The sequence below is a fragment of the Dicentrarchus labrax genome, unplaced genomic scaffold (genome assembly GCF_905237075.1).
Source record: "Dicentrarchus labrax unplaced genomic scaffold, dlabrax2021, whole genome shotgun sequence".
NCBI classification, from domain to species: domain Eukaryota; kingdom Metazoa; phylum Chordata; class Actinopteri; family Moronidae; genus Dicentrarchus; species Dicentrarchus labrax.
Genome location: NW_026136729.1, coordinates 39,858 through 54,905, shown reverse-complemented (window position 1 = coordinate 54,905; position 15,048 = coordinate 39,858). Strand labels below are relative to the sequence as shown.

Genomic DNA, 15,048 nt, shown 5'->3' with positions numbered 1-15,048 from the left:
ACTTTTAATAGTTTTGTTCATTACAGCCAAACTAAGTGAGAGAGCCACACCAAACCACTCTATAATGTACAAGTCGACGCTGTGAAGCTTCCTGAGGTGGAAACTGGCAGATAGGTGCTTCTGGAAGAGAACGGCAGCTTGTGTGAAAAAGCTTGTTTTCTCAGCCTGAGAAGCTCATTCGGCACACTTAGGTGGAAAAACACCAAAGTCCCACAGAATTGCATGTGAAACAGGAAAAAGCCAGAATTACATGTGAACCGCAAAAAAGTCACTTTTAATAGTTTTGTCCATTACAGCTGAACTAAGTGAGAGAGCCACACCAAACCACTTATGCATCACTTTAATTATGCCACTGTGAAGCTTTGCAAGTCCAGAATGAATTATTCTGTGGTCAAGTCTGCCCTCTTTTGTCGAAAAAGCGTAACTGCATTTGGAACACAGAAAACCACTCTATAATGTACAAGTCACTGCTGTGAAGCTTCCTGAGGTGGAAACTGGCAGATAGGTGCTTCTGGAAGAGAATGGCAGCTTGTGTGAAAAAGCTTGTTTTCTCAGCTGTTGTTCGACGTCATCCCGAGCACATGGTTACTTATCATATGGCGAATTAAAGGCCCCTGCACGCATTTAAAGCAAGGAGACCTGTTTTGTTAAATGTGCATTAATATTTGTATCGTTTTGGCCTCCTGAATGGCTCCAGGTTTAAAAAGTCAAGTTAAAAAGTATTTAAATAGACATGACAAGGTTTTAATCAATTCAATATTTATTAGGAATGGTCAAAATGTATAATAGATAAGCTGGGAAAGTGCAATGTAGCAGCAGCATTACACACAGTAACAACACACAGACATATCAAAAAAATCAACATAGAATGCAATATAAAAAATGGATAAATAACCAGTATAATTGCAGTGCAAACTAAAAATAAAAAATATAAGGTGCAGTGAACAGATGAAACATATAAGGTGCTTGGATAATAGTACAGTAAATATTTAAAAAAAAAAACTTTTAATGTCTTTTTAAACTCTTCTCAGCCAGCCACAGCTCCACAGTCTTCCCTTCATAGAAAGCACAGAAGTGCTCTCCCCCATATTGGCTGTGGCCAAAGTCTTTCTGCTGTGGCTGGCCACAGAGTTGGCAGATCCGCAGTTTGTGGGGCTTCCTCACTTTCCCACCTGGTTTCTCTGGTTTCTCATGCCTCTGTTTGAGGTTCCAGGCTGTTGTTCTGGGGAGCTTCTGTAGCTCACCAGGGCCAAGCTGTTCCCTGATCTACTCTTGCACTGTGCGTCCTCCAGGGCCCTCTTCCACAGCACAAAAGTATTGGCCCTTGAGGTAAGTGTGGCCACCATCCACCGTGCATGCTTGGCCACGGATGTTGCAGGGGTCACCAGGTTTGTGCTGTGGCTTTCCCCTGGTACTTTGGAGGACTTTTTTGTCTTTTGCTGCTTTAATTTTGCGCCTGTACACAGTGCAACGGGTGGGCTTGCTGGTCCCCGCCACTGGCTCTGCTGCCTGAAGCCGTCAAGGAGAGGAGCTGGAGGAGGAGGAGGAGGAGGAGGATGTGCAGTCGTAGTCCACTTAAATACAAATACAATACAGAACTCTGTTAGTCAAGGTACATAGAAACACAGATGCAGTTTAACAAAGTATATTTCTAACAAACCTAATGAAGTGACGTGTTTGGTTTTCCGCGTTGCTTTTCTGCCTTCCATTCTGTCCAACTAAACCCTCAGCACCCCCTGTTGTTTTACAGTGTCCATTTGAGGCCCATTCTCACCTAGTCTCTAGGTAAACCTTTGAACCTGACCCTGGGTTGACCCCTTGACCCTAGTTTTAAGTGAGGAGAGGGAATGATGTATTGTGTGACTGTTACCTGTGGGAATTTAGTGATATCAGGCACCTAGTCTAGATACCTAGTCTTCCCTATATTTATTTAATTTCTTAAAGACCGAAAGAAGCAGGAGAAAGCATTGGTTTAAAAAAGAAAAGTTTATTTAAAACAAAAACAATTAAGACAGCAATATACAACTATATAGATATATATTGGAATTTCCCCATTGTGGGACAAATAAAGGAATATCTTATATAAGACAACTATATACACAATATTTATTTAGCAAACATAATTGACAAACTAAATACACTATATACACAATATTTACAAATCCCTCCCTCCCAAACACACACACACACACACACAAAGCGTTCGCTCAGAGAGGGGAGCCGCCCCATCACTCACTCACACACACACACACACAAAAGTGAAGTGTTCGCTCAGGCAGGGGGGGCTGCTCCATCACGCCCCTTCACCTCTGCCAGCCACTGCTCCACAGTTCTCCCTTTCCCCTCGGCCCGGGAGCAGAAGGTCTCCTTCTTGTAGCGGCTGTGGCCAAACGCCCGCGTCTTCGGTTGGCCACTGCGCCTGCAGTTAAAGTGGGAGACCTTCTTTGCTGGTTTTAAGTGTTCTCCCAGCTCCCGGCACAACGCTCTTTCTCCTCCTGGAGCTTGCGCCTCCAGGCGGTGTTCCTTGGCACTGGTGGAGCAGTGGCAGCTGTGGCTGTGGAGGGGATGTCACCGGCCTCCGCGCTGACGCTGGTGGACAGGACGGCGTCCGCGCTGGAGGCTTGTGGGGTGGCTGATGAGGAGGAGGAGTAGGCAGTGGAGGAGCTGGCGACGATGAGGTCCAGGACCAGAAGCGTCCGTGGGCAGGCGGTGCTGGAGGGGCTGGTCTGGCTGCTCAGGCTGCTGCAGCACAGTCGGTGGGGCAGGCAGGGGCTCCGCTGCAGTCTGGGGAGTGCTGGGCCCCAGGACTGCAATGGTGATGGTGTCCCTCATCATGGCCTTGCTCCTCTGGTTGTGCCTTAAAAAACAGAATGTAACAAATGCACATTAGTAATCATGACATCACACACACACACTCACACAGTGCCACTTCAAATCAGATGTGAGAGAAAGGATCAGGTCTTACCATTGCGTCAGGGTCCGCCGATTGACATCATATAGCTGGATGCGGGTGCTCGTCATGAGGGCTGCACAACTATAAACATTCTCGCGAATTGTTAGATAGTCCCTCATGACGGCACCCCAGCGAGGAATCCAGACCCCGGCAATCTTCCTGCCCTCGCTGCAGTGGAGGATGCTGAGGTCCAGCAGGACAGCCTCCACAAGCCTCGACACATCGGGAGACTGCGCCGCTCCCGCCCCCCTTGCCCAGGACCGCACTACATAGACAGAGAGAGAGAGAGAGAGAGAGAGAGAGAGAGAGAGAGTGAGTCAGTGAGTTAATTAGTGACTGACAGGACAGGACAAGAACCAAAAAAAGCTTGGAAATTTATTGTGACTGCTTACCGCTTCACACTATCCACACCCCTGGCATGTGAGCGTGCCGCTGGGTGGTCCGGAATCGGCCTTGGACAAGCCGGCCCTGGTGACGGGGGGGGGAATTTGACCGCTGCCTTGTCCCAATCACTCAACTTCAGCCAGAGAGCGGTGATCTCTCTGGCTTGCCTGGGAGTGACGTAGCGGCGGTGGCGCAGTTCCACGAGGGCCTGGGCCAGGGCCACGACGTGCTGGTAGCTGCCTCCACCTGGCCCGATAACATCCTCCTCCTCCTCCTCCTCCTCCTCCCCCAGCCTGCTGCACCTCCATTTGGTCCACGCGGGTGAGGTTTGAGGACTGAAGGAGAGCGCTGTGGTGTTCGAGGAGACGAATCTCCTCTGGTTCCTCCTCCTCGAACTCTTCATCACTGCCCCCCCCACCCCCCCCCGGCTTCGTCCTCATCAGTCCCTCCTGGAGCGTCAGGATCATCCAGGTCCTTCTGCAGCACAGCGCCCGTCTGGGAGAACAGGTACTCCACCCCAATGAGTTCCCCTGTGGGCACACAGAGACACAGATGTTAAATGACAGACACCTAAGACAGGTGTTAAACGTTACCGTTACCTCAGACAGATTTATGACTTACCTGTGTACTCCCTGGGCATGGTGTACGTGTCGACCAGCGTGAGCCCAAGAAGCTCTTGGGTCAGCTGGTTGAAGCTGTGCTGCAGCTGGGCACTGTAGCAACGCAGCGCCGACCTCTGTCCTCCCTCGATTCTCGTTCCACCGCACCAGGCCCTCCAGCAGGTACACCTGGAAGTGTACATCACTTGCAGATTGTCCTAAGCAGAAACAAAGCAACACAGTTAGTGTGAGAACAAATAAACACACAAATACATAATTGAGTCTGTGTTGTAAACCACACATGTACTTACCTGGGATGAAGCGGCACAGGTGCAGGTGGAACGATTCCAGGGAAGTGGAGCCTCGGCCGCACCGGTAGACGGGGAGCCTCACCCCGCCTTTGGTGAGCTCTCCCGTCTTGGTGTAGAGGTCCACTCCCGCAGGGTCCTGGATGCAGTCGAGGTGTCGGCGCTGCGTGCTCCAGATCTCCTCCATTCGGGCGCGGTCGATCAAAGGGACGCCCATGCTGTCCGTCACGTGCCAGAAGGTGTCCAGCACCTCTTGGACCAGCCGCTCCGTCTCCACTGCACCCCTGGTGCGGCGCCGGCAGTGACGGGCGAGCTCCTTGGCGGACAGCTTGACCTCCTGGGCGTCCCTCCCCTCCTCGGACTGCTTGGCTCCTCTCAGGCGGGACACGTCTTCGGCGTCCCACTCAAAAATGGCGAAGGAGAGCCTCGCCATGAAGAGGCCGTAGAGCTGGTGGCTGTCGGTGGTCACCCCTCTGGCGAAACGCCGCATGAGGTGCCACACGTCGAGCCTGACGACCAGCTCGTGCCACTCGTGGAACAGCTTGGACGTTTGACACTGTCCCACGGTGGCACAGCAGTCCCGGTCCACGTACAGGACCCTTGGAGGGGCCTTCCCGGCTTCGCGGTACCATGCCATGTCGACAAGTCCGCCCCCCCTCAGCTGCGGTGAGGACGGACATGAGCACCTGCCCGTACTCATTGCCGACGTTGGTGACCCAGGCGGCCGTCCCGGCAGCACCGCCCGCAAGCTTTTTGGTGATCTGTGTGACACAGCAACACAACAACATTCAGACACATGACAAAACAAACATTACACTGGGTACACGGCACGCTGTGGTGGATAACAAAACCTACCTTCTTGGTGGAGTCCATCTTCAAAAGATCACCAAAGATGGAAGTGACTCTGGCTCTCGTCTCGTCGAGCCTCGTCAAGGCGTCCCTGACGTAGACGTTGATGAGCCAGAGCACTGTGGGCACCGGGTGCATGGTTGGGAGCGACGACGCCGCCAGCGGCGCAGCGCCCGGTACCCGAAGCTTGCGGAGCACGGAAAGGTACAGCATCGACCGCGCCATCCACTCTCTGGTGTGCTGCTCCACCAGAGAGGCACGGAGGCGAGACGCACTGTTGCCCAAAGTGCGCTCCTTCATGAGCCCGATCACAGCTCTGTCGCAGGACAACCTGGGAGGGGAAAGAGGTGATCAGAGGTTACTGGAGAAAACCACAGAAATACATTACTGTTGCTGTTACTGTTTACATTACTTACTTGTACGTGAGAACTGCTGGAAACTGCTCACGATGGGCCATGTCCAGCTGTCCCAAGATGTCCTGCGACCATCCCGGCATCTTCTTGTGACAGGAGCTGCATTCCAGGTACTCCGTGCCCATGAAGTACCAGCAGCTCCTGTCCAAGACCCTCCTCACCGTCTTGTAGAGGCCAGCTCCCGCAAGCTTGCCCCCACAGGCGACGATGGGGCAGCGGAGGTGGTACGCCCACATCCTGTAGGGCACCCACAGGAAAAAGGGACTCTGGAAAAAGGGGTGGGCTGTGGCGGGTGGCTGGGTGTAGAGGGGCCGGGCACCTGGTGGGTGCCACCACAGGCGGAGTTCAGATGTGAGGACACCCTGCCCGTTGGGTGCCCTCCTGAACAGTGCCCTGCCCACCCAGTCGTGCTGCTCTTCGGGGAGCGTCAGCCTCCAGCCACGTGGTAGCAGCTGAAACACACAGCAGTGTCAGACCGTTAGTGTACTGAACACAGACACACACACACTACAACACAATATGTCATCACTGAGCATACCTGTGCGCCGGGGCCTGACCTCTCCCCACAGGTGTTGTCCTGAAGGGGACGTTCCGGTGGCTGGGAGAGAGAGAAGGGGGGGCACGGCTGATGGGGCATCCCTGCACGGGTCGACCTCCATGGCGGCAGCGAGCAGGTCAGCATCCGAGGGTCCATCCTGGGGACCAACAGCGTCCAGGGGTGGTTGTGGTGGTTGTGCTGCCAGGGCTGCCTTCTCTGCATCCCGGGCCTGCACATATTTTTTTAAGTCCACCAACCTGGACGCTTTGGCTGTGGGTGCCGCCTGCCTCACAAACTGTACATAGCTAAAAAGAGAACAGAAATGCAATGGGTAAAAAAGTCACGCACACACACAGACATACACACACAGACAGACACAGATACACACACAGACACACACAGACACAGACACACAGATACACACAGACACACACAGACACACACAGACACACACACACACACACACACACACACAAAAAAAACAAACAAACAACTTACCTTGCCCGCTCACGGTCCGTCGACTCGTACAGGGTCTTGTAGGTCAGGTCACTATGAACACCGAACCCCACCAGCGTGTCGTCCACGCCCCTCATGGTCTGGGGACTGCCCTCGAGCATCCTACGCCTGTCGATGGCTGCCACCATCGGCGGGAACAGCCTGGCGTAGGAGACGAGGGCGTCTTTGTGCACCATGAGGGCATTCTGCTGACTAGTGCCCCCTTTGTCTCTCTCTCCCTCGTGGGACACACAGATGGTGACTGCGTATCCCACGTCATTCTCCAGCAGCCACCGGAACGTCTGACCACGGTACTGGCCGAGCTGCAGCTCGCTCTCGGCCAGCACCTGATGGTGATCGGTGGGGTTACCTCCCTTCTGCACCACCCTGTCTCTTGCCTCAGAGCGCACCAGCTCAGGGGTCTTAACCACCACCAGGGCAGTGGCAGAGGCAGAGGCCCCCCCTCTGGCGGCGGCTCAAGGCCAGCGCCTCCTGAGAGGCCCGCAGGGTCAGGTCAAGGTTTGCCTCAAAGCGGAAAATAGGCTGCATTTTCTAGAAAGACAAGAAATAAGATTTAAGTCAGTAATCTGCTACACATGCACTGTTTACATCCTACTGACAGTCTATTACTGTACTCAATGATACTGTGCCCATTCATTAACATACATTCAACATCAGGCGTCCTGTTTACACATTTAAACCATATTTACACTTTGAATTTTGACTTCAAACTGTAGTAACTACATCTACAGGGTCTAAGGAAGATAATCAGGTAGTCTGTTTAAAGATTAAATACATTGTGAGAGATCGCCAGCCCTCAGAAAAGTAGTAACTAAAATGACCTCATTCACCTCCTTGTTTTTAGCTAGCAAAATCACGGCTGGTCTGTTTACACATTTAAACCATATTTACACTTCAAATTTTGACTCCACCTCGTTGTACCAGCATACCAAGGGTCTTAAGAAGTGAGCCAAGTTGTCTCATCACGTTTTTAAAGCGTTTCCAGAGATCGTCAGCTCATCACAGCAGTGGCTAAATGCTCATTCATTCCCAACGCTTAGCATGCTAATAGCGATTTATATGCTAACGCATCTAAAGCACAGTTAAACTTTAAATATCAACTCCACACAATAGCAGTACAATATCCTAGGTCTCAACAAGTAAACCCAGTATGGGAATATTATTTTAAACACATTTCACCGATCGGTAATGACATCGGCGGCAGTCCTAACTTACGCTAACGTTACATTGGCTCGCTGTTTCACTGCTAACTGATTACTGTATAATATATAAGCTGCCTTTTCAATGTAGCACATAATTTTACAAACAATAAAGTTTGTCTAACCTTATAATATTGTGTGAATGTCCGTCCGTCCGCTCACTCAAACGCCGCTCAGTCCGAATGAATGAATGACACTGACCGTGGCTGTGGCTTTGGGGGTGGGCGGGACATGCGGCGAGCTGTCGAATCACAGCACAGCACCCAAATGGAACAGACCAATGGGGTTGACCTGGCCTTCACCCATTGGCCTGTTCCATTTGAGCATGAGCCAATGATAGCCTCTGAAATCGGTAGGTGGGGACATTTATGTGGAACACAGGTACAGAGACGAAGGCTGTCCCAGAGCAGAGGCGCTCCCCCAGCGTTCTTCTCTGTTTTGGTCGGCACCCGCGCATGCGCACTAGAGCGCAAAAGACGCGCGGTCGACGTGCGGAACGGCACTCCCGCTCGCCGGTTCGAATCCCGACGGAGGCAAACTGCGAAACGCGTGCATAGCGTCGAAATGTCTTCTCTAAATATAAAAAAATGATTAAAACATGCTTGGAACCGTTGTATAGAGTCTATAAATGATAATGAATTTGCATATTTCCAAGGCCAGGCAATGCAATAATAAATGGATTTTTCATTTACAGTACGGTTTATCTCCTGTGTCTTCATTTTATTGAGAATATGTATCATCAGTGTTTATTGAGAATATGTATCATCAGTGTTTATTGCTTTAAATTTGATATAGGACAAGAGAACAATGATACCAGTATAAAATGATGACAATTTATTTGAAATATGAAGTCAGATGTCCAGGATACAGGACAGTGCAGCATATCAGTGTGGAAAGGGCTTTACAAATAAAATACAATTCTCAGTAAAAAAGGGTAAATAAATTATTTATGTATAAATTAAAGTTACATGCTGTGTATGATTTGTTTCCCCTTTTTCTTCAGTGAAATAAATATCAATTAAATATATTGTTGTTGTGTTCTGCATCTTCACAACAACAACATCAAACACAGCAGAAGTACAGAGCAAAATAGATTATTTAAACTACAATCCAATAATAATAATAATAATAATAATAATAATAATAATAAATGGTGATGCAGAACAGAGCAGTGGCACAAGGCAATCACAGCAGGCAGACACATAGTATAAGAGCTCAGCACAGATATGCATGGATACATAACACAGGGGCATTACAGTGTGAAGTACCTGTACATACAAGGCTTTTTATTTTTTTGGCAGCAACAGAGCCAGTGGCAACAGCAGATGAACCAGCACAAATGGCAGTCCGATATCTTGCGTCGCAGCTACTGGATGTAACTGATGTAACAGTGATCACATTAATGAACATACCCACATGTCCAAAATATAAAAAATAAAAAAACTTGTCAGTGCATAGAATCAGAACAGCACAGAGGCATGACAGCGTGTTATACAGGTGTGAATGGGACACACAATGATTTCCCCCCCTTAAACCATATGACAGGCAGCAGACACACAGCAGGCCTATAAGACTTGTCAGTGCATAGAATCAGAACAGCACAGAGGCATGACAGCGTGTTATACAGGTGTGAATGGGACACACATTTTTTTCCAAGCAGAGTGTCACTGTGCTGTAGAAGAGTTGTGGCAGGGTGGGTGGACCGGTGTTGGTAGAAAGCCTCCACACTGCGGCAAAGTCCCGGTCCTTGTGGAGGGGAAAGTCAATGTCTTTTAAAAAAAAACACACACACACAACACTGCAAACAACTATATACACCTGCCCCAGCAAGAGTGCGAAATCAGTCCGGGGCTCGATTGCATGTGAAACAGGAAAAAGCCAGAATTACATGGGAAACGCTAAAAAGTCACTTTTAATAGTTTTGTCCATTACAGCCAAACTAAGTGAGAGAGCCACACCAAACCACTCTATAATGTACAAGTCGCCGCTGTGAAGCTTCCTGAGGTCGAAACTGGCAGATAGGTGCTTCCAGAAGAGAATGGCAGCTTGTGTGAAAAAGCTTGTTTTCTCAGCCTGAGAAGCTCATTCAGCACACTTAGTTGGAAAAACACCAAAGTCCCACAGAATTGCATGTGAAAAAGGAAAAAGCCAGAATTACATGGGAAAAGCAAAAAAGTCAATTTTAATATTTTTGTTCATTACAGCCAAACTAAGTGAGAGAGCCACACCAAACCACTTATGCATCACTTTAATTATGCCACTGTGAAGCTTTGCAAGTCCAGAATGAATTATTCTGTGGTCAAGTGTGCCCTCTTTTGTCGAAAAAGCGTAACTGCATTTGGAAGACAGAAAACCACTCTATAATGTACAATTCACCGCTGTGAAGCTTCCTGAGGTGGAAACTGGCAGATAGGTGCTTCTGGAAGAGAATGGCAGCTTGTGTGAAAAAGCTTGTTTTCTCAGCCTGAGAAGCTCATTCAGCACACTTAGTTGGAAAAACACCAAAGTCCCACAGAATTGCATGTGAAAAAGGAAAAAGCCAGAATTACATGGGAAAAGCAAAAAAGTCAATTTTAATATTTTTGTTCATTACAGCCAAACTAAGTGAGAGAGCCACACCAAACCACTTATGCATCACTTTAATTATGCCACTGTGAAGCTTTGCAAGTCCAGAATGAATTATTCTGTGGTCAAGTGTGCCCTCTTTTGTCGAAAAAGCGTAACTGCATTTGGAAGACAGAAAACCACTCTATAATGTACAATTCACCGCTGTGAAGCTTCCTGAGGTGGAAACTGGCAGATAGGTGCTTCTGGAAGAGAATGGCAGCTTGTGTGAAAAAGCTTGTTTTCTCAGCCTGAATGCACACTTAGGTGGAAAAACACCAAAGTCCCACAGAATTGCACTGTGAAACAGGAAAAAGCCAGAATTACATGGGAAACGCAAAAAAGTCACTTTTAATAGTTTTGTCCATTACAGCCAAACTAAGTGAGAGAGCCACACCAAACCACTTATGCATCACTTTAATTATGCCACTGTGAAGCTTTGCAAGTCCAGAATGAATTATTCTGTGGTCAAGTGTGCCCTTTTCAAAAAGCGTAACTGCATTTGGAAGACAGAAAACCACTCTATAATGTACAAGTCACCGCTGTGAAGCTTCCTGAGGTGGAAACTGGCAGATAGGTGCTTCTGGAAGAGAATGGCAGCTTGTGTGAAAAAGCTTGTTTTCTCAGCCTGGCACACTTATGTGGAAAAACACCAAAGTCCCACAGAATTGCATGTGAAACAGGAAAAAGCCAGAATTACATGGGAAACGCAAAAAAGTCACTTTTAATAGTTTTGTCCATTACAAATAAGGAGAGAGCCACAAACATAGCATCACTTTAATAGCCACTGTGAAGCTTTGCAAGTCCAAATGAATATTGTGGCAAGTGTGCCTTTTTAAACTAACTCATTTGAACAAAAAACCACTCTATAATGTACAAGTCACCGCTGTGAAGCTTCCTGAGGTGGAAACTGGCAGATAGGTGCTTCTGGAAGAGAATGGCAGCTTGTGTGAAAAAGCTTGTTTTTTCAGCCTGAGAAGCTCATTCGCACACTCAGGTGGAAAAACACCAAAGTCCCACAGAATTGCATGTGAAACAGGAAAAAGCCAGAATTACATGGGAAACGCAAAAAGTCACTTTTAATAGTTTTGTGCATTACAGCCAAACTAAGTGAGAGAGCCACACCAAACCACTCTATAATGTACAAGTCACCGCTGTGAAGCTTCCTGAGGTGGAAACTGGCAGATAGGTGCTTCTGGAAGACAATGGCAGCTTAAATGAAAAAGCTTCTTTTCTCAGCTGTTGTTCGACGTCATCCCGAGCACATGGTTACTTATCATATGGCGAATTAAAGGCACCTGCACGCATTTAAAGCAAGGAGACCTGTTTTGTTAAATGTGCATTAATATTTGTATCGTTTTGGCCTCCTGAATGGCTCCAGGTTTAAAAAGTCAAGTTAAAAAGTATTTAAATAGACATGACAAGGTTTTAATCAATTCAATATTTATTAGGAATGGTCAAAATGTATAATAGATAAGCTGGGAAAGTGCAATGTAGCAGCAGCATTACACACAGTAACAACACACAGACATATCAAAAAAATCAACATAGAATGCAATATAAAAAATGGATAAATAACCAGTATAATTGCAGTGCAAACTAAAAATAAAAAATATAAGGTGCAGTGAACAGATGAAACATATAAGGTGCTTGGATAATAGTACAGTAAATATTTAAAAAAAAAAACTTTTAATGTCTTTTTAAACTCTTCTCAGCCAGCCACAGCTCCACAGTCTTCCCTTCATAGAAAGCACAGAAGTGCTCTCCCCCATATTGGCTGTGGCCAAAGTCTTTCTGCTGTGGCTGGCCACAGAGTTGGCAGATCCGCAGTTTGTGGGGCTTCCTCACTTTCCCACCTGGTTTCTCTGGTTTCTCATGCCTCTGTTTGAGGTTCCAGGCTGTTGTTCTGGGGAGCTTCTGTAGCTCACCAGGGCCAAGCTGTTCCCTGATCTACTCTTGCACTGTGCGTCCTCCAGGGCCCTCTTCCACAGCACAAAAGTATTGGCCCTTGAGGTAAGTGTGGCCACCATCCACCGTGCATGCTTGGCCACGGATGTTGCAGGGGTCACCAGGTTTGTGCTGTGGCTTTCCCCTGGTACTTTGGAGGACTTTTTTGTCTTTTGCTGCTTTAATTTTGCGCCTGTACACAGTGCAACGGGTGGGCTTGCTGGTCCCCGCCACTGGCTCTGCTGCCTGAAGCCGTCAAGGAGAGGAGCTGGAGGAGGAGGAGGAGGAGGAGGTGCAGTCGTAGTCCACTTAAATACAAATACAATACAGAACTCTGTTAGTCAAGGTACATAGAAACACAGATGCAGTTTAACAAAGTATATTTCTAACAAACCTAATGAAGTGACGTGTTTGGTTTTCCGCGTTGCTTTTCTGCCTTCCATTCTGTCCAACTAAACCCTCAGCACCCCCTGTTGTTTTACAGTGTCCATTTGAGGCCCATTCTCACCTAGTCTCTAGGTAAACCTTTGAACCTGACCCTGGGTTGACCCCTTGACCCTAGTTTTAAGTGAGGAGAGGGAATGATGTATTGTGTGACTGTTACCTGTGGGAATTTAGTGATATCAGGCACCTAGTCTAGATACCTAGTCTTCCCTATATTTATTTAATTTCTTAAAGACCGAAAGAAGCAGGAGAAAGCATTGGTTTAAAAAAGAAAAGTTTATTTAAAACAAAAACAATTAAGACAGCAATATACAACTATATAGATATATATTGGAATTTCCCCATTGTGGGACAAATAAAGGAATATCTTATATAAGACAACTATATACACAATATTTATTTAGCAAACATAATTGACAAACTAAATACACTATATACACAATATTTACAAATCCCTCCCTCCCAAACACACACACACACACACACACAAAAGCGTTCGCTCAGAGAGGGGAGCCGCCCCATCACTCACTCACACACACACACACACACAAAAGTGAAGTGTTCGCTCAGGCAGGGGGCTGCTCCATCACGCCCCTTCACCTCTGCCAGCCACTGCTCCACAGTTCTCCCTTTCCCCTCGGCCCGGGAGCAGAAGGTCTCCTTCTTGTAGCGGCTGTGGCCAAACGCCCGCGTCTTCGGTTGGCCACTGCGCCTGCAGTTAAAGTGGGAGACCTTCTTTGCTGGTTTTAAGTGTTCTCCCAGCTCCCGGCACAACGCTCTTTCTCCTCCTGGAGCTTGCGCCTCCAGGCGGTGTTCCTTGGCACTGGTGGAGCAGTGGCAGCTGTGGCTGTGGAGGGGATGTCACCGGCCTCCGCGCTGACGCTGGTGGACAGGACGGCGTCCGCGCTGGAGGCTTGTGGGGTGGCTGATGAGGAGGAGGAGGAGGCAGTGGAGGAGCTGGCGACGATGAGGTCCAGGACCAGAAGCGTCCGTGGGCAGGCGGTGCTGGAGGGGCTGGTCTGGCTGCTCAGGCTGCTGCAGCACAGTCGGTGGGGCAGGCAGGGGCTCCGCTGCAGTCTGGGGAGTGCTGGGCCCCAGGACTGCAATGGCGATGGTGTCCCTCATCATGGCCTTGCTCCTCTGGTTGTGCCTTAAAAAACAGAATGTAACAAATGCACATTAGTAATCATGACATCACACACACACACTCACACAGTGCCACTTCAAATCAGATGTGAGAGAAAGGATCAGGTCTTACCATTGCGTCAGGGTCCGCCGATTGACATCATATAGCTGGATGCGGGTGCTCGTCATGAGGGCTGCACAACTATAAACATTCTCGCGAATTGTTAGATAGTCCCTCATGACGGCACCCCAGCGAGGAATCCAGACCCCGGCAATCTTCCTGCCCTCGCTGCAGTGGAGGATGCTGAGGTCCAGCAGGACAGCCTCCACAAGCCTCGACACATCGGGAGACTGCGCCGCTCCCGCCCCCTTGCCCAGGACCGCACTACATAGACAGAGAGAGAGAGAGGAGAGAGAGAGAGAGAGAGATGAGTCAGTGAGTTAATTAGTGACTGACAGGACAGGACAAGAACCAAAAAAAGCTTGGAAATTTATTGTGACTGCTTACCGCTTCACACTATCCACACCCCTGGCATGTGAGCGTGCCGCTGGGTGGTCCGGAATCGGCCTTGGACAAGCCGGCCCTGGTGACGGGGGGGGGAATTTGACCGCTGCCTTGTCCCAATCACTCAACTTCAGCCAGAGAGCGGTGATCTCTCTGGCTTGCCTGGGAGTGACGTAGCGGCGGTGGCGCAGTTCCACGAGGGCCTGGGCCAGGGCCACGACGTGCTGGTAGCTGCCTCCACCTGGCCCGATAACATCCTCCTCCTCCTCCTCCTCCTCCTCCTCCTCCTCAGCCTGCTGCACCTCCATTTGGTCCACGCGGGTGAGGTTTGAGGACTGAAGGAGAGCGCTGTGGTGTTCGAGGAGACGAATCTCCTCTGGTTCCTCCTCCTCGAACTCTTCATCACTGCCCCCCCCCCCCCCGGCTTCGTCCTCATCAGTCCCTCCTGGAGCGTCAGGATCATCCAGGTCCTTCTGCAGCACAGCGCCCGTCTGGGAGAACAGGTACTCCACCCCAATGAGTTCCCCTGTGGGCACACAGAGACACAGATGTTAAATGACAGACACCTAAGACAGGTGTTAAACGTTACCGTTACCTCAGACAGATTTATGACTTACCTGTGTACTCCCTGGGCATGGTGTACGTGTCGACCAGCGTGAGCCCA

At 49.1% G+C, this 15,048-nt stretch overlaps 2 protein-coding genes across 3 annotated transcripts in view; both read right to left on the bottom strand.

Moving 5' to 3' along the window:
- Nucleotides 1–970: 970 nt before the first annotated feature.
- LOC127359472 (corepressor interacting with RBPJ 1-like) overlaps nucleotides 971–15,048 on the bottom strand; it is a 48,322-nt gene continuing 34,244 nt past the window's right edge. The window contains exon 3 of one of the 2 annotated variants that reach the window (XR_007882643.1): nucleotides 971–1,021. The gene's annotated coding sequence lies outside the window, so the exon portion shown is untranslated. Of the gene's footprint in view, nucleotides 1,022–12,017; nucleotides 12,069–15,048 lie in introns of those variants that run through there. The other variant, XR_007882642.1, reaches the window with a different exon arrangement.
- LOC127359471 (uncharacterized) lies at nucleotides 13,356–14,798 on the bottom strand. The gene is made up of 3 exons (XM_051393254.1): nucleotides 14,388–14,798; nucleotides 14,013–14,264; nucleotides 13,356–13,904 (listed from the first exon to the last, which is right to left on the bottom strand). Exons 1-3 carry the CDS (start codon nucleotides 14,690–14,692, stop codon nucleotides 13,616–13,618), a joined length of 846 nt encoding a protein of 281 aa, XP_051249214.1. The 5' UTR covers nucleotides 14,693–14,798; the 3' UTR covers nucleotides 13,356–13,615.

Excerpts from the sequence above, each read along its gene's own strand:
- LOC127359471 (XM_051393254.1), bottom strand. The coding sequence starts at position 14,692 with ATGGAGGTGCAGCAGGCTGAGGAGGAGGAGGAGGAGGAGGAGGAGGAG. Across the intron at positions 14,265-14,387 it reads GGTGTGGATAGTGTGAAGCG|TGCGGTCCTGGGCAAGGGGG; the intron begins GTAAGCAGTCAC and ends CTGTCTATGTAG. Across the intron at positions 13,905-14,012 it reads CGGCGGACCCTGACGCAATG|GCACAACCAGAGGAGCAAGG; the intron begins GTAAGACCTGAT and ends CTGTTTTTTAAG.